Source organism: Palaemon carinicauda, chromosome 44 (assembly GCF_036898095.1).
Source record: "Palaemon carinicauda isolate YSFRI2023 chromosome 44, ASM3689809v2, whole genome shotgun sequence".
In the NCBI taxonomy this organism is placed as follows: domain Eukaryota; kingdom Metazoa; phylum Arthropoda; class Malacostraca; order Decapoda; family Palaemonidae; genus Palaemon; species Palaemon carinicauda.
In genome coordinates this window covers 25,395,678-25,416,010 of record NC_090768.1, presented here as the reverse complement: position 1 = coordinate 25,416,010, position 20,333 = coordinate 25,395,678, and the positions used below count along the sequence as shown (strand labels likewise).

General features: G+C 40.9%; 2 protein-coding genes across 9 annotated transcripts in view; one reads left to right on the top strand and one right to left on the bottom strand.

The window, feature by feature from the left end:
- frc (fringe connection) overlaps positions 1-20,333 on the top strand; it is a 292,532-nt gene that overhangs the window by 87,568 nt on the left and 184,631 nt on the right. The window lies entirely within an intron of this gene.
- LOC137634148 (molybdate-anion transporter-like) overlaps positions 643-20,333 on the bottom strand; it is a 91,662-nt gene continuing 71,971 nt past the window's right edge. For all 8 annotated transcript variants that reach the window (XM_068366391.1, XM_068366393.1, XM_068366387.1 and 5 more), the window contains one exon: positions 643-6,905. In XM_068366391.1, the coding sequence (XP_068222492.1) occupies positions 5,502-6,851 (1,350 nt within the window). In that variant the 5' untranslated portion in view covers positions 6,852-6,905 and the 3' untranslated portion in view covers positions 643-5,501. The remainder of the gene's footprint in view (positions 6,906-20,333) is intronic.

The window sequence follows — 20,333 nt, the reverse complement described above, 5'->3', positions numbered from 1 at the left end:
ACTCAGCTTGCCGAAGTAGGGGCTCATAATCATTGCCTTTATACCTATATTAATGGCATAAAATATTGCAGGGTTCCTGTAGAACAGTAAAGACTAATATTAGTTAAATCTTTTTAAGCTTCAAAGAGAGCTGAACGGTTGCATCATATATCAGATGGCAGTGAGCATTGCTTTACTGTTTTTCATGACATATCTTTTTGGTTTAGGTAATATATTTAATTAAATTATAAAATATTTTATATAATAATCAAATGTTAAAAAATTACAAATAGCTTACTTTAATATTCTCATCTTTGAACTTACAAGTCCTGTGAGAGCTAAGGCTTATGGAAAATAGTAAACAGTACACATTAACCACCCAAGAATCGTAACAACGTACTTTAGTGTCATTCATTCATGTAACCATGCTATATAGAATATTTATTTAGCTTTCAAATGCAATTTTCATTTTCATTTTATCTTTATTCCTTTATTAGTTACACTACAAAAAGTCAACATAAGTATGTTGACAAATGATGCCATTGCTCCATAACCAAAAGTCATGAGCCTGACAACAATTTTGTCTTGGCCGGAATCACTAGAGAGTTAAAACTAAAGATTCCCAACAACTATACTCTAGCAAGAATGAAATAAAACTCCCAGTACAAAAGTGTGATTATATTTCAATACAAATTTTGAGCAAATAACTATACAAAGCTATTAGCCCCTGTTGACAAATGGGAAGATTAATTCTTTTAACAGTATGAATGGGTATACACTGCTTCATTTCCAAAGAGTAACCCTCTTAATTTGCAGTGCTGAAACAGTAAAAAAATATTAAGACAAAAAATTAACATAAAAATTTCATGAAAAATCAGTGATTAATGAAAAGATAAATGCACAAAAGTATATACTATTCTGAAAATCAACAATTATTAATAAGCTAGTGTAAATAGCATTAAAAGAGGGTTTAGGAACTCATTCAATCTTCAGTCATATTCTCAAGGTTTACTTGTAATGTGATTACATACTACAGAGCACTTCATTTTATGCTCAAGTAAATTCGTACATTATATTTTTCAAGTCAGCATTTCAATGTCAAAATTCTATTATAAATACACACCTCTATAAAGTTAAAACCCAATTTTAAAATAAAAAAGCTATGTATCAAAAGAATATAGTCAAACCTCAGAAGAGTATATTGTACTTTGGTCTACGGCGGAAAAATTCATAAGTAGTAGTCTAATACACTGCAACAAACTTGTTCGAGTTAATAATCATCCAGTATCACAAATGATTATATTCTTATGATTTTGAAACTATTTCACATTGATATTAAACAGTACTTGCTTTTACAGTGCTAATAATTTTTTTCACTTTGAACATTCTAACATTCAAATTTCATTGTCTTATAAATGAAAGCTCAACACATACACTTACAGTAATGAGGATAGAAAATTTAAAAATCCTAAAAAAAAAACTCAAATTAGCGAGTTCAATTTGTGCGTTCCACAATAAAATTAATATACACATTACTACATAATAATTAGTTATTAATCAATCTTCTAGTTTTATTTTACAGTGTTAGTTTAAAAACTATACAGTATAAACTTACATTCAGTTGCAATGACAGTACAAAAATTCCATCAATTAACCTTTTAAAATGGTCTAATCCTGTTTGTAAAATCTGCACTGTATATTGTTAAATCTGTGACAAACAACTCTGAGGTCAAAGAAATGCATACTGACCTCCTTTTTAATTAGCTTTGATGATATACATTTCATTAATATTTCACTGTGAAACTATCACAATACACAATAGTTATACTGAAAACTTTTGAAAAATAAAGAATCCATAATTATAAATATAAACTTACTTTGGTATACAATACTTTCCATTACTATTGGTAAGGGGACAAAATCTTTCAGCAGGAAATTATATTATACAGTAAAATCTCTCCATGAAGGCTGTGCATAAAAATATAATAAAGAAATCATTGTCATGTTCCCAAAGTTTAGACATTCAACTTTGAATATAGAATCTAAAGCATGAATATAAAATTCAAAATTGATATTCCCAAGGACTCTACAACTTAGAATTAGAGAATAATGGTAGAATATGTAAAATTATATTTCCAGTGGATTCCAAACCTCTATATATTCTTTCATTTTTGGTAATGTAATGGTACAATTTACCTAATCACTCAAAGCACAGAGCACCATTTTAACTACCAAAACTATTCACAACACCAAAATGGCAGAGAGCTCCATTTAAACTACCAAATTAATTGCAACAATACTGTAATATTGCAGGAGTGCAAACTCTGCATATAGAACTTTCACCAGGTCTGATTAGTGTATGATGTTTATTTAAAATTTTTAAGCATGTCACTTTATCATCCATGGAAAGGGTGTATCGATACTCAATGAATTTGATAATACAGTTGATATCTAATATTTTGCAACACAATATTGTGATTAAAAGGACTATTTTAGTGTCCTTTATGTTGCAGCATGAATACCATAGTTGAATATTCCATAAAAGTTTCTTAAAAGACAGTCAACTGTTAAACACATGAAACCACTTTATATTTAAAATGCCATCAGTAAGAAAGTATAATTGAGATATGAATGAGTTTTAGAAGAAAAATCATGACATACATACTCAATATCTTCCACTTCATTCATATACTAGTGTGGGGATTTTTGAAATCTGTATTTTGAAAATTTCAAGTCATGGCAAGTACTGTACATATAATCAAATTAATATAAACTGAATATGATAATGTGGAGTAAAAGAAACCAAGATCAAAATACCAATATACATCCTTTCTCAAAATAAAATAACAATGCCAGGGAACAAATAATGACATGGAGCTTAAAGATATTAAACGTGAACTGAAAAATTCAGTAGTTACTATATGAGCAAGGATGAAAAAACCCAGTAAAGTTGTAATTAATGTTCATTGTCTGCCCCAAAAACACTACACTTTTAAAGTGCACTAGGCACAACTCAAAATGACTGGGTGTGATCCCTTAAAAACTTATTCATGGAACAACCACGTGAAGCAAGGAATTTAATTACTGTACCATGTTCAGACTACTTCATTGCAAGAAGAGTATTTTGCTATACTTTACAGGTGTCTGATTTTGGCATTCTTTTAGAAATTCCAGATATATTTTATGTACTGTACTACTGTAATAAATAGGATAGAAGTTGCTTGCACCATTTTACTAAGAAAATACTTCCCCAAACCAAATATTGTGCATAGAAAAAGTAAGCTATTGCTTATCATGTTCACTTTGTAAAAAGTCAAGCCACACAATATTTCAACATCTATCAAATGAAAACTCTCAAATTGAGAAAACGTGACAAAAATAGTTACACTGTGTAATTATTTACATGATGAAGTAATTTAAGTTCAGAATTATTCTTAAAAAACACAATATTGTATTTCAAAATATTATCACAACTCTTAACTTAAATTGAAACAATTCAAACTATTTGGTGGATTCCTTAACCAAGTCTGAATTTGTCTTAATTCCTTTAAGTTATTCTTTGATCTATAATTACTTCTCTCTTCAGTGCTATAATAGAATCCAGTATCCCGCAATATAAACCTTGATATACTATCTAATTTCCTCTGAAGAAAACAATTCATTCAATATTTCTCATTTTCTTACCGAGTAATTGTTGAAAAATGTATATAATAATTACTTCTAACACCCAATAATACTGTACTTGTGTAGTCTGCAACCCTCCAGTCATGATTATTTAGTCACTTATTAAAACCACAGTAATCACTTTACATAGCAGTTTATATACAGCTGTATACAGCATTTCAATATCCTATACAGAAAATAGGTACAATTTTAATTTAAAAAACAACAACTGCATAGTCCTTTTATTCTACTTAAGTCCCTTAAGCTTAACATTCACTATAATAATAATGTACTGTATTAAGAAATTTAATGTTCCTTAATTATTTCACAAAAGTGTTCCTTAATTATTTCACAAAAATTTGTTTTTTAAACAAATTTGAGAAACACAATCACAATCAGAAACAAAATATGCCTAAAAACAATATAAACTCTATCACAAATTTAAACAAGTACAGTAGTACCTCAGTTTACGAGTAATTCAGACCACAAGCTAATTGTTAAACAAGCATGACATTTCCTTACTGGGTAATTTTCACTGTTGGAGCCCTTAGGCTATGGCATTACATACAGTATTACTTTTATCTGAGTGCAATCAGATGTTAAACTAGGCATATGTCTAAAAGAAAAATTGGGCATGGGTCCTCAGTAACATTTTTGTATTATCATTTTCTTATCAGGGAGGGAACAGACAAAAGCCTTTTGGGTAATTTAGAAGGTTTTTATTATAATTTTCTTATCAGGGAGGTGACAGATAAAGCCATTGGGTATTTTTAGAAGGGGAAATGGTCAAACACTTTTGAAGAAGGAAATGGAAAAGTGACTATTAGGCTAGGGTAATTATGATTTGAGGTTCAGAAAAAAAACATGCCTGTACAGGTAGTTATAGTGTTACATACATACTACTTTACATATTAGGCCTGCTTGCAAGACCAGCTGAAATATATGCAATAGCAGCTCACTGGATGGGCACACTGGCAGGCGGGATTATTTCACTCGCAGTGAGCATTCCAGAGGGCAATGATCTTCTACCAATGTGCCAATCCGGGAGGCTCTACAAACAGGGTGATATTAATTCAGTCATAATACAGCTTGTAAGTTTATCATCATGCTCGCATGAAAATTATGTGGATGCCCTTCACAGGTTCCAATCAGACAAGGAGGAGTGTTGCCATGTAAACTTTTTCACCTAATATTCATTTTCGTTTAATTGTTTTACAGTGTTATTTCTATTTTTCATTGTGAATTTTTATTTGCATTCATTTGTGATGTTAGGGATTGTACATTGTTTAATAACCACCATTACAAACTTATAAAAATTAGTGTATATGTGTGTTTATGAATGCATCGATTGAATTCCCTTTATTTGTTATGGAAAAACATGCTTGGGATTACGAGTATTTTATGTCAATATCTTGCTCCGTGAATGTATTAAACTCATATACCAAGGTATTACTGTAGTACTAAAAATTTCAACAACCTTGGCTGTGCCTTGCATATACATATTTCCTGTAATTATCTGTAAACATAAATATTTTTGAATTTCCCTATTACATGTATCTGAAATATTATGATTTATTGTATTTCATATCAAACATCATGAAACATAATACTATTACCAACTTAACATTAATTAAAATGTTCAAAAGTGATGAATGACAAATTACAGTAATAAAAAAACTACTTATCCAAACCCTCTACTCAAATCTGTCTGAAAGAACTAGTTATTCCAGACTTGAAATTGCTGGCATGCTAAGAGATCAAGATTCGATGAGAATAAAAAATAACTTGAACATAGGTTCTCTGGTAACTTATTAGGACAGTATTTTTCAAAATTGAAAGGGAAAATATCTATCAATAACTTAAGTAGATTCCTCATTTGCTAATGGCGTTTTTTCTTCAGAGACTGGTATCACAGAATTGGTCGACTTGTAAAGCGTAGCAAACTTAAAATTACAGAATAGTGCAACAACTAACAAACCCGTACAGATTGCAAACATACTGTCAGATGAGCTAATTACTGTTTTATTGTGCACAAGCAAAAGTCCTGCACAGGTAATTACATTAGTTGGCACCCTGAACCAATTCATTATACCAGCCCTAAGGTTTTCTGGAATTACTTGTGACCTAAGGTAGCCAATAGCAGGGAAATACATACCAACAGCAACTTCCAAGATCAAGAAAGCAAAGAAGGAGAGATAAATGTGATCACCACTGGAAGAGTAAACACAAATTGACATTGCAATGATGGCCAATCCTACAGCCATCATAAGAAGCTGCTCTGACAAATATTTTTTTGATAACAGCATTGCATAAAGTGAAGAACCAATCATTATGCATACCATAAAGCTAGCAAAAACCATACCTAAAGGAGGGTGACCAGATGACAGTATTGGAGTCCACTGGAATACAAAGATATACATATTGGCCTCAAACATAGACTGTACGACACCCAAGTACAGAATTTTTTCCTGGAAGAGAATGGATCGAAGACCTTCCATACAAGATCTTCTGAGATCAATTTGTTGATTACCATAATTTTCCCTCCAAATACGAGTTATTAAAAGACCAGCCATAGCCAAAAATGGTATAGCTAACATGAAAGGAGCAACAGGGCCAAAACCTAATGTTTCTGCAAAAATGTTTGAAAACACTCCGGCATTGATAGCAAGAACTCCATTCCAAAAAGTAGCTTTGGAAAATGTTACAGATAGCCACTCACTTGGAAAATCATGTGTTTCTGTGTGTTCATACACATACCAGGATTCAAAGGTGGAGAATAGCATTGAAGTTGAAATTCCTCCAAAAACTCTCCCTAAAAATAGCCAGAAAAAGCTGGCACTAAGTTTTGTAAGACAGCAAAAGGAATACAAAATACAAAATGCGAGTGCCATCTTCTTCCTACCAAACCTATCTGCCAAAGGACCAGTTGTTGTTCCAAAGATAACACTACTGGCAAAGCCTACAACATATAAAAGAGCAATTTGATTACTGGCATATCCATAATGTTCATAAAGCTTGTACACATAAGGTCCTTGCAACCAATCAGAAAATAGAGCCATAAAATATACTAGGAAAAAGGAACATTGAAATTTCTTGAAGTGAGGATTGTTAGCAGATGTTATCTGCGATTTAGTCTTCATAGCAAAGAAATGAAGTACAAGAGCCACAAGGGCTAGTACTGTGAAGGATCCATACACAAATACGTCCATGACTTTAACAGGCCCCGCCAATGGTAAGGCCGAGAAAGAAGAGTTTCCTGTAATCTGAAATGAAATATAACATGATTAGGTTGTTTCAGGATGCCCATATTTACATATTTAATAAAAATATTTTATTTTATAAAATGGCATACAAAATAAAGAATTTCTTTATGATAGATCATTCTTCGAAAGAACTAAAAAAGTAACTCGGCAAAGTAATAAATATTCCTCCCAATGCCTTATAAACTGCAGTTTTATTTAGAATACACTAGAAGCAAAAGAAAAAAAAGTAGTCAAGTAAGTTGTGTAAAATCCTTCAATTCTAATTCTGGATAATTAAATAATGCAAGTCTGTTTACAATATGAAATCATACCTTAAATGCTAGTTAAAGCATGTTCCTGGCATAAGTTACACACAGGTTCAAATTTATGAAATCAAACAATGAATCTTCTTTTTTATAACAAATCCCAAGGCTAACTTTGGAAGTTAATTTTTTAAATTTATATACTGGCTTGATATCAATAAACTAATGTAACATAGTAATTAATGTTGAATGAAAAGTTCTGAAAAGGTTGAGGAAACACACAACTCTTCCATGGAATGTCATAGTGCTAGTTATATTTTTTATCTTTATAAGATTTACCCAAAGAATAATAATCAATTCAATAGAAATGAGTACCTATGCATGATACTAAACCAAGAACTCTAGAATATATTGTCAAGTGCATACTTCTGCCACTAGAAACATTTTTACTATGAATTCTGCATTCAAGATCATGAAAAATAAAACCACACCTTTAGTCATTTTCAGTAAAATAATAAATGTTACAGAAATCCTTCAAAACTATTGCCCTAGATTTTTTTTAGTTCAATATACAAATTACAGGATGATGGTTTTGACCTATATTGTTTGTTGAAATATATTTGATCACACCTGCTTGAGGGAAGAAAGGGGATTGATTGATTGATTGATTTAGAGTTCTCTGGAATCCTGACATCAAAGGTCATTGATGCCAATATCATTTGTTATAAATAAAGAATAAAAAAATATTCAACTTAAAACCATAAAAGCAAAGATATCCTTATAAAATCTAAATAGCTTTCAGAAGACTTGCTTTTGCAATAAATCTAAAAATACCGCTACCATGGTACAACACATCCTGCCCAAGAATCTTGGCAAGGATGAACCTGCCAGCCCCACCTCGAGATATCTACAGTATTTCTTACAGTGCTAAAAGTGGGACATTCGTTCGACAAATGCCTTACTGTCAAGGGTACAAAACAGTTGTTGCATTATGGCTGGTGTTGGCCATTTAGCAGAAACTCGTGTGTCAACCGAGTGTGACCCATGCGGAGACAACAAAGAATAGTCTCTCACTTTTGGGGCATCATGCTATACCTCCAAGGAGATATTACATTTGTTATTTCTCTCACCTTATTTCCAACTAAACTATCCCAATGCTGTTGCCAGTTTTTATAAAATGACAAATTCAGAGATAATTTGTATTTTTCCTAACCATACAAACCTTAGCTATTTACATTGGGTTTACTTTCGGGGTAACTGAAATTGACGAGCCATTAGATTTTAACGAGGGTTTACTACCCCGCGCCAGTTAGCAGGGGTAGGGGGAGGGGTAGCTTACTACCCCTCCCCCCCTCACACTCTGGTGAAATGTCTCACTTCACTTAGAGGTAGGACTTGACTTGGGGGACAGGGCTGGCGGGCAAATATGTGTAAATTGCTAAGGTTTGTATGATTAGGAAAAATACAAATTATCTCCGAATTTGTCATTTGTTCAGTAACCGAAATACAAACCACGCTATTTACATTGGGTGACTTACCCCTTAGGAAGGGTGGAAAGTCCCCAGCCATACTGGCTTTGGCTTACCCGGGGACTCAGAATCCGAGTGAGTCGCACACGAGAAAAGGAGTCCCTGCACCTCACAAGTTCCTTGCTCCGCAAGGAAACGTGTGGCCTACATAAGCTTGTGTGTGAAGGAAGAAAGTGTGACCCGTCCTAGGCAGTTGACCTGGAGTTCCAGAAGGAACTCTGGGTTAGGACGTTCCCAATACCACCTCGTCAGGGTATGGGGGACGCGAAAGTATTGTCTTAATACTTGGAACACAAGGAAGCATGGTTTACCTGCAGAGGTTTGAGGTCAGCTATGCAGAGACCAGGATGCTGCTTCGCCAGTAGAGGGGACGATGAAGAAAGAAGTAAGGGCCAGACATACTTCTTCCGTTCATGCAGTCTAAAACCTGGTAACAATGCCCTCAACCTTCTGCTACCTGTCCAAAAAGGAGCCTGAGGTTAGACCAGCTGTTGTGTAGCCACCACAGAGCGATAGAAACGTATCGATACCCCTGTGGGTCACGTCCTGCAGGAAGCGGGCTGCGAAGGTCATTAGACGCTTCCAGACTCCAGCTTGTAGCACCTGCGTCACAGAGTAGTTCTTCTTGAAGGCGAGGGACGTTGCGATGTATCCGACATCGTGCTGTAGGGCGACATGACGGGGGAGGGTCTGGATTCAGGTCGAGATGAATGCCCTTGAGTCTGAGCTGAAAAGGTATACTGTACTGGTGACTCTCCCCTGTGTCCTTCCTGTGCTCCCAAACCGGCTTGCACGTGAGGACAAACTGCAGCGGTTCTGAAAGATAACCCCTCGGTTCCTTTACTGGCAAGAAGGAGAAGGTCTGGGTCATCTGATACAGAACGGAGACTCGAAATCTTGAAGGAATCGAACCGAAGGTCCGGGACTCCAAGATTCTGAGTCTAGAAAACAACTCAGGAGCGAACCTGAATGTTACCTCCCCCTATTCTCTTGAAAAGGCGGAGTCGTGCGAGACCATGAAGATTGCTTACACACTGGCCGAGGCCAGAGTGAGCAGGAGCACCGTCCTCCAAGACAGATTACGATCAGAGGCCTGACGTAATGGTTCTTGAGAAGATCTCTTAAGGGACTAAAGAGTCCGAACCATGCTCCATGGAGGAGGTCTCACTCCGACTGGGGGCAGGTACGTTCGTAGCTTCGCATGAGCGAAGAAAGATCCAGCGGGAAGGAAAAAGTCTATTCCTTTCAGCCTGCAGGCCAGGGAAAGGCTGAGCGATAGGCTTCACTGCCGAGAGCGGAAAAGAGTTTCCTCCCGCTGATAAGCAATAACTCCGTTATTGCTGGAGTAGAAGCCTCAAGGGAAGAGGTATCTCTCCCACGACACCAACCACAGAAAACTCTCCACTTCGCCTGGTAGACCCCTGCGGATGACTATCGCAGGTGACGCGACCTCCGCTCCGCGACTGTTGCGGGTTATCTCTTCTTGAGGAGGCGGCGTAGTCTCCAGGCGTGAAGCCGAAGCGATGCAACGGCTTGTGAAAGATGTTGTAGTGTGGTCGTTTGAGTAGCCTGTGTCGTGGAAGAAGCTCTCCCGGGAGTTCCGTCAGGGGATGCAGAAGGTCCGGAAACCGTTCTGCGTATAGTCGCAGTGGAGCTCTCAGAGCCATCGAAAGGTTGACAGACAACCTGGTCTTGTTGAGACCCCTTCTCAACAGACAACAATGGTGGGAAGACGTAGGCATCGATGTTGTCCCACCGTCACCGGAAAGCATCTTGCCAAAGAGCCTTGGGGTCTGAGACTGGGGGGAAGAACAGCGGAAGCTTGAAGTTCCAGGCTGTCATGATCAGGTCCCCCAGGCCAGGACTTGCTGGTTACCAGAGGCCAAAGACCCCCAGGTACTCTCTATCTGTGAGGCTCTGCTCAGATTGTCGGAGAGAACATTCCTCTGCCCGGAATGAGCAAGCCGATAGTGGTATTGAGAGGACTTCGGATCATCTCAGTATCTCTACTGCAAGATGCGAAAGTATGAAAATGCGCCTCCCTGCTGGTTGGAATACGCCAGTACCATGAAGTTGTCGCGCACGGAGCGACTCGGCAGGATCTGTAGGATCTGTAGAAGGGCCAGACTACGGCCTCTAAGCCTACCTGAATGATGAGGAGGTACCCTTCAGGTCCTGACCATAGGCCTGAACCGGAACATCCCCCCCCCCCTTTTCTTTGACGAGTCCGAGAACAGCATCAAATGTGGGGAAAGGATGAGGATATCCACTCCCATGCAAGAGGTTCCATAGGTCAACACCCATTGCAGGTCTAAACGTTCCGCTGGTCCCATAGGGGCCAGATAGTCCGGTTAATCGTTGCTTTGATTCCACCGGAACTTGGGCCGCCTCACAGGGAACTTATCCTGAGGCGACCGTTCGGGACTTAGACGGGTCAATGAGGAAGAGACCCAGGAAACGTTCCAAGATAAGGCTGAAAGCTCTCCTTGACTGAGAAAAGGTACTGCGACTCTCCTCAGCCTTGCCACAGTCAACTGAAGGGAAGGCTCGGAGAAGGAGTCAATATCATGGCTAGATCCTCCAGATGTTGAGGCAGAAGTAGAGAAGGCTCCTAGCAAATTACCATGATCCCTCACTCTTGGTAAAGTCCCGGAAGCTTGTCCCGGTGTTGAAGAAGGTCGAACCCGAGACTACCGGAGTTGACCAGACCTCCAAAAAGCGGAGGCGGCGGAAGCCTGCTCCTGAGCGGCCATGAGGAAAGCAGGGAGAGTTCTCTGGTGAAAAACCTGCGATGCCGCGGCGGGATCGCCAAACCGCATGTTAAGCAGGAACACCTGTAGTCTAGGCTGAATTCCAAGAGCTTCCTGGAAGATGGATGGAATGGAACCTGGAAGTACCCGTCCTTCCAATCCAGGGCATAAGGAGTCCTGTGGTCTCGTTACCAGTCTGAACGACTCTGCTGTTCCACGCTGGACGAAGTTTGTTCGACAAACTTGATCAGAACTGAGAGGTAGATGACGGAACTCCCGTCTCAGATGCTTTCCTACAAGAAAGGATCGACTGAAGAAGCCGGGGGGGAAGCCGTCGACGACCCTATGGAAGACCTTCTCCTAAAGCATGGCTCCTTCTGTCCAACGGGCAAACCTCTTGCCGACCCCATGGCATAGAGGCTCAGTGACACTGGATTCGCTGACAGTGAAGGAGAGATGGTAAGAGCGAGGCGCGATATCCTTGGCTGATCACGGAGATCGTGCAGGAATCGGCATCGGGAAGCTGATATCCGGACGAGTAACCTTAGGCATCCCCCCAGTGTGAGACCTGCAAGGGGGGTTACCAATCCTAGAGTTTGTGAACTCTGCCGCTCCCTCTAGGATTATGCCTCCCCGGGAGAGCCTCCCATGCTACCTGTCCCTGACAGGAGGGGACTGCTATTGTACACCTTGTCTTAGCTGCCGTAGCCGGTTCCGATAACTTAGGCTGACGAGGCTGAATGAAGAGGCGTCGGAGGCCTGCAGGGTCTGGAAGTAAGCGCCTTGGAGGAGTGAAAACGGAATTCGACTTCCTCCGCACAACAGCTGTCCATTTCTCTGTCCTTGGGCTCAAACAAGCTCTTCCCAAGGATGGAAGAGTGTCTGAGCTTGTCGACATCCACGGATGGGACACCCGAGAGGAAGCCCTCGGTCACTGCGTCTAGATGCTCCAACATCGAGTTTGCCCGCAAGTTCGAAACTTGGCAACGGAACGCAAAGGTGCTTGAGCCCGAGAGGAGGAAAGTACCCATGATCTTCCTCGAGCTTCCTTGTACAAAACCTTGGATCGCAACCGAGGAGGGAAAGGCCTGGTAAGCCCTTTCCACGAGATGGGGAAGAGGAAGGGCTAAACCAGTCACCCCTTGCCCGACGAAGAAATCTCGAAAGGAAAACTCCTTGGCAAGACCCTTCCAGGGAATGAGGAGGAGGAAGGGCTAACCCAGGTTCTGGAAAGAAGAATGTTGCTCAGACCTCCCTGAAGATTCTTCCTGCTCTTGCACGTGCCATGCTCTGCGTTTACGGGGTGAAGACCGGGTTCTGGAAATACACGCTCCAGAAGACTCGCCAGGTTGGCCGTGTTGCGAAACCCCGACGGGAATCGCGGTCGCAATCGCCCTGGCGCTCGCTTGATGGTAAATCAATGGTTCGCGCGTGGGTGAACGTGGAAGTGCCCGGGCACGCAGGCGCGCAGACGAAAGTGCGCGAGGGAGCGCAGAAGGAGGGCGAGCGTGGTTGGAAGGGCGAGAGCTGGCGGTCGGAATCCGATAGTTCACAGGCGAGCGATGGCTTACTGCAGGAATCGAGCTGGCGCTCGCGCGATGGAACACCGTTGGTTCGCGCACGGGCGAACATTGGTGCGCATGTGCGCGGGCACGTGGGCGTGCGGTCGCGCAGGCACGTGGGCGTGCGGTCGCGCAGGCACGTGGGCGCGCGGGCGGGCGATGGTGCGTTGACGAGTGATGGAGCGTCTTGGCGAGCGATGACCCGTAGGCGAGTGAAGGCACGTTGGCAAGCGACGGCGCGTTGGCGAGCGGTGGTGCGTTAAAAAACGCTAGCGCGCAGGCGAAGAATCGCGCGGGCGCGAAGGAGATCGCTGACGCGTAAGAGACTAGGGACGGTTGACGGCGAGAAGGTGACAGGAAACCTTTTAGCCCAGGTCTGATAGATCGTGGGCGAGAGGGCGAATCGTTAGCGCGCATCGCGCTAATCAGAAGGCGCGCAGGTGCATCAGGAAGGAGAGCGCTGATGCGAGCTGTCAATCAGGCGAACCTGGACGTTCAGGAAAAACCGTTGGCGCTCATTGGTGCATGGCAGGAAAGGGCGCGCAGATGTGCGCTGGCGATTTGAAGAAAGCTGGCGCACAGGACAGAAGTACAGGTGAGCGCTGGCGAGCAGGAGGAAGATCTACGGCAAGACTCGGCTACCGGAGATCGTGGTCCACAGCAGGCGAGCGCTAGAGCGCTACTGATGGTGTCCAGGGGACCTGTAACGCGTGGGAGATCGATGGCGAGCAGGCGATCGATGGCGTGTTGGTGAACGCCGGCGCGTAGGCGAGCGTTGGCGCATGGTGGGGCGTTGGCGAGCGATGGCGCGAGCGACCGCGCACGGGCGAGCTGGAAGGAGACCCATGTCTCTCCAGATCCTCTGGGAGCCGACGCGTAGGAGAGTGCTTGCGCACAGGCGAAAGATCACGCGGGCGGTCAGGAGATCGCCGATGTTCAGGGGATCGCTGACGCGCTGGGGATCGTTGACGCGCAGGAGATCGCTGCCGAGCAGGCGAACGTTGACGCGTCTGTGGTCGCTGGCGACCAGGAGAGCGCTAGCGATCAGGAGAACGCTGACGAGCAGGAGAGCGCCTGTGCACTAACACTGCAGAAGGGTGCGCAGGGGAACCCTGACGCGCAAGGGAAACACCCACACCGTGGGAGGCAACCCTTTGCCCGAAGGGATCGTTGTCCGTCGGATGACGAGGTCAGACTGCTGTCCATCTGCACCAGGGGCGGAAGGTCTGGAAGGCGTTGGAGATCGATCCCCGGAGAGATCTAACGAGGTAGGAGCTGCAGGCTGCATACGGCGAGGAGAAGATTAGAAAAGGCGCCTCTTAGCACCCTTATAGGGAGACGGGAGGCCCTTACGACGTAGCGGACGGTGAGCCTTACGGCGAAGGCGGCCAACAGCAACAAGAGCAGAAGAGTCCTCCGAAGAGGAGTCTCTATGAGTGTCCTCCCTTACGAACGAAAGAGAAACACTTTGTAGAAGAGACGGGACAGCCAGTGACCTAAAAAGAGCAATCCTCCGAAGAGGGGCTCCTGCAGTTGCTCAGCCCCTTGAGCGTAACTGCAGGTGCGACCGCTCAGCACCAAGAGCATAGTCGCACGAAATAAAGGCAAGAGGAGATCCCCTCAAAGGGAAAAAAACTCAAGCCTGGACAGGAAAACTTCCCTCGGAAGGAAAGTTACCCACCCAAGGAGGCGAGCCTCCTGAGTGTTCTAAAATGACCTGGAGAGCTGTCAGTCGTCACGGGAGCACTTCCAGGAGAAGGAGACACGCCCCTGACGAAGATCTATAGGGGAGGCAGCAACAGCAGATTCCCCAGGCCCCAACAAGACAGCTCACTCCGTTGTCACATTACAGAAACGAACTAGATCGTTAACTGTGAAAAAAAAAAAAAATCATTAGTTAACATTCATTCCCCCCCGGAAGACTCCGAAGAGGAATCCCGAGGGAAAAGAACACAAGAATTACACAACAGGCACGTGCCCTCACAACCACTTACACTCACGGAAGGAGAGCTGTAACAAACACAGAATTATAACAATTATAATTATGTAACTATGTAATTATGTAATTTAAAAATGAATGAACACTAAATAAAGAACGAAAACCCCGAAAGGAATCGTTCTACAAAAGCTGAAAAGTCAACAAATACAATTAGATTCATAAACTAATTGAGAAAAGACGTACGGCGTAGCAACCCCACCCACACGGGAAGGAAGCTACACGTAGTAAAGGTAAAACGTAGTAAAGGGTGAACGACCTCAAAAGAGAGAGAGAGAAAGACCGTAGTCAAACTCGATCGCGACCCATGAAAATACACCGCGGTGGCCTAACTGCCGAGGGCTCCACAGAGATATCGTACACTACACACACAAGCACGAACTTTGAAAAGGAAACTTACTGATTTCTATACTCAAATATATACATAAGCACGAAAAAATGTTTACATATATATTGAGTAAAAGACAAGTAAGTGATTAAGCAAAGACAAAACAAATAATGGCTGCCAAGCGAGGACGAACACAGGCACGTCTGACCATCGTCCGAGCCAAAAGTGAAGTGAGACATTTCACCGTTGTGTGAGGGGGGAGGGGTAGCAAGCTACCCCTACCCCTGCTAACTAGCTCGGGGTAGTAAACCCTCGTTAAAATCTAATGGCTCGTCAATTTCAGCTACGCCAAAAGTAAACCCAATGTAAATAGCGTGGTTTGTATTTCGGTTACGGAACAAACAAATTCTTAATGCTAGGTAAAAAATCATTACAGGAGATGGGATACTTTCTTGGTAGCAACTTAGCTGCAGCCTTCTTTGCCAGTAAATCTGCCTTCTCAGTTCCAGGCACACCTATGTGTGCCGGAACCCAGCAAAATCGAATTGTTATGTATCTCTACCCAATAATAAAAAGCCACTCTAAAATCTTTAAAACTAAAGGGTTACTGGAATTAAAAAAACTTCTGAAGCTGGTAGGACGCTTCTTGCACCACTGAAAATGGTAAAATTGCCCTCCTCTTTTAACACTATTTTTTCAATATTGGTTAATATGCCATATAGTTCAGCAGTAAATATAGAAGATACTAGAGGATGTGCACCTCTACAATTAAAAGCACTACTATATACAGCGCTCCAAATCCAACACCAACATCAGATTTGGAGCCATCATTATATATGAAAGTAGATTCCCTGTGCCTCTCAACAAGTTCCAGAAAAAGAGACCTGGCTTCTAAGTCAGTCTTGTTCTTTTTTTTTATACCCATAAAATATTTACAGAAAGATATCTCTGGTAATTTCCATGGTGGGGTTGATGATATCTTGATGGAAGAACTTTATTTCTAGCCATATCAAGACTGTTTACTAATTGTTTTACCCCAAAAATTGTAAGGTTAAGGAAATTTTGGGTGCAACTCAAAATATCTACAATGCCTTACAAGGTTTACAGTCTGATAGCTAAAGAATTGGGAAGTTATTGCAACCTAAACTGATACTGAACAATAGAAAACTTTCAGTAAAGGAGGCTTGGTGAAGTTCTAAAGGCTCCTGTATGGTGTATGGTATATATACATACATATACATACACACATATATATATAATATATATATATATATACTGTATATATATATATATATATATATATATATATATATATATATATATATATATATATATATAATGTATGTATGTATTATTATTATTATTATTATTATTATTATTATTATTATTATCATTACCACCAGCCAAGCTACAACCCTAGTTGGAAAAGCAAGATGCTATAAGACCAAGGGCTCCAACAGGGAAAAAATATCCCAGTGAGGAATGGAAAAAAGGAAATAAATAAATGATGAGAACAAATTAACAATAAATCATTCTATAAACAGTAATAACGTCAAAATAGATATTCATATATAAACTATTAACAACGTCAAAAACAGATATGTCATATATAAACTATAAAAAGACTCATGTCAGCCTGGTCAACATAAAAACATTTGCTCCAACTTTGAACTTTTGAAGTTCTACTGATTCAGCTACCCGATTAGGAAGATCATTCCAACACCTTGGTAACAGCTGGAATAAAACTTCTAGAATATTGTGTAGTATTAAGCCTCATGATGGAGAAGGTCTGACTATTAGAATTAACTGCCTGCCTAGTATTACGAACAGGATAGAATTGTCCAGGGAGATTTGAAAGTAAAGGATGGTCTGAGTTATGAAAAATCTTATACAACATGCATAATGAACTAATTGAACGATGGTGCCAAAGATTAATATCTAGATCAGGAATAAGAATTTAATAGACCGTAAGGTTCTGTCCAACAAATTAAGATGAGAATCAACAGCTGAAAACCAGACAGAAGAACAATACTCAAAACAAGGTAGAATGAAAGAATTAAAACACTTTTTCAGAATAGATTGATCACCGAAAATCTTAAAAGACTTTCTCAATAATCCAATTTTTTTGTGTTTAACTAATTATCTTAGACAAAGCTAATGTCACTATGAAAAGGATTTTGCCTTTTAATACCTTAAAATCAATCTGTGTTAAAGGCATTGGAGACCAGTCATCAATTTCTCATCTTTGAACAAGTTTGTCCAACAGACTCGGTTCAGATTGGAGACAGCAGACACTGTCATTCAAACGGTACATCCAAGGGACTTCATGTTCACACTAGATCTGAAGGACGTTTACTTCCAGATTCCAATAAATCCATCTTCAGGGAAGTACTTACGGTTCATTCACGAAGGAAGAGTTACCAGTTCAAGGTCCTCTGCTTTGGTCTTGCGATAGCCCCTCAGGTGTTTACCGGAGTGTTTGCCCTAGTGTTATCTTGGGCTCAAAGGAACGACATCCATCTTCTCAGATATCTAGACGACTGGCTGATCCAGGCAGACTCGGAGATGAACCTTCTGCGTCAGCGAGACATACTTCTTGAGTTTTGTCAGGATCTGGAGGTCCTGATAAATCGCGAGGTCATCATTGCAATCTTCACAGAGACTGGTATACCGCGGAATGATCATAGACACCGTCCTTAACAAGGTCTTCCCATCAGACGAAAGAGTACACAGGCTGCAGGAGTGGCTACTTCCTTCCTCGGGAAAGAAGTTCTTCCGGCCTCCCGTTGGCAGAGTCTGCTAGGCCATTTAACCTCTCTCATCCGTCTGGTTCCAAACAGCCGTCTAAGGATAAGATTCCTACAATGGCAGCTGAAGTTCATGTGGAATCAACACTCCGATCCACCGGGCACCCGAGTTCCAATAACTCAGGGGCAGGTGACGGATTTGAATTGGTGGATGGCGGACGAAAACCTTCAGAAAGGCTGGACCCTTCTCGTTCCCCATCTGGATTTGATGCTCCTCACAGATGTATCAAAAGAAGGGTGGGAGGCTCACCTGCTGCACCATACGATCTCCGGCCTTTGGTCAGAATGAGAAAGGTACCGGCACATAAATCTGTTAGAGATGAGGGCAGCCTACCTAGCTCTTCATCAGTTCCAATAGTTGGTGGCAGGTCACTCAGTGGTGTTGATGAGCGACAACACCACAGTAGTGGCGTACATAAACAAACAAGGCGGTATCTTTTCGCAGCCTTTATGCCATCTTGTAGTAAAGATCCTCAGGTGGTCGGAAGAACATTCATTGGATCTATCGGCTCACTTCATTCCCGGCAAGAGGAATGTGCTCGCGGCAATCTGAGCAGAGCGACTCAGATAGTTGGCTCCAAATGGTCTTTGAATCACCAGATAGCCCGTAAAGTCCTGACTTTGTGGGGTTCCCGACTGTAGGCCTGTTCGCAACATCTCTGAACAGCAAGCTCCCACTGTACTGTTCTCCAGGTCCAGACCCTCAGGCTCTATGGCAAGATGCATTCCAACAATGGTGGGACAACATTGACGTGTACGCCTTTCCCCCATTTTGTCTGGTGAGAAGACTGCTCAACAAGACCAGAGTATCCAAAGATCTATTGATAACCCTTGTAGCTTGGCTATGGTTTCACGCAGAGTGGTTCCCAGACCTCCTGAAACTTCTCGTAGATCATCTAGTCTTCCATGGATTATTCCTTGAACTAAAACCAAGTTTCCTTTTGCCCTTTGAATTTTTAACTTGATCGGTAACCATTGAAACATACTTTTATGCGAGAGGAAACGGAAGGCAAACACACTTTTCACAATGGTTATTTAAATCACAGTACAGTATTATCCTCAACACGATACACAAAGAGAATGCAGTAATAATTCCACTTTCTAATTGCTAACACATCCAGAGGAAGGCATCTTGATAATCATTAAAATCTAAATCTGGAGCACATCTTTAAACTGCAATGACAGAGAAACTGAAAAGGACAAGGATACTCTGGAGTGTCAGTACTTGGCTTCTTACCACTTACGGCTAGAATTTTCCATTCCTTTACTAGAGGCATGTGTCTTTTGAAGGGAAAGAGAATGGGAAAATAAAAAAAAAATTACCGGTAAATGTCAATTAAAACAAGCTTCTAGAGGAGAAGCAACATGAACATCAGGGGATATTCATATAAATGAATACAAACTTCAGTATTAAAAAGAAACCATAAAATCAGCTCTAAAAGAGCTGAGGTATTTCTGCTGTGGTCTAATAGCAATGATAGAAGGCTACACTACAGTAATCTCAATTCCAAACAACTCTTCCCTGCCATTCAAGTTATTCTCACTTAAATATCCTATACACTGGTATAACACTGATCTCAAGTACTGTATAGTACACTAACTTAATCATTTTTTAATTTTTCTTTTTATCTTAAATGGAAGTACAGTACTTTTCTTAAAATTAAATTCACATCAAACTTGCAGAGTAATAAAGAGGAAATACTTATCAAAATACTTTCTAAACCTTGTAAAAACTTTCATACAGAGGGTTGTACAATATAACTTCAGTCATTTTCCATATATTCTATGCAACAAATAATATGTGGCAGAGTTCAGTTACCCATTGCAATTAAAAACATAAGCAACACATTTTATGCGCAAGTCCTGTAGTGCGAAAGGCTCTGGTATAACAGGCCAAGTGTTGTCACACCTGTTGAAACACCTGATGCACTCAATCACATAGCCAAACACCACAAGGCTTGTTGTTTGCGGTACAATTCTATTGACTTGATGTGTTTTATTCCACGATTCCAGATCATGATGGGAGATAAGCAAAAATTTTATATAACTTTTTTGTTGAAAATTTTTGGCATTTTTCTAACCACAATAATTATTCAACAGTAAAAATTTCCTTTACAAGGACAAAAAATATATATATAATGTATCAAACAAATAGTTTACTTCCTATGTTTCAAGCAAATACTTTACTTCTATAGTTCATTTATCATAACATGT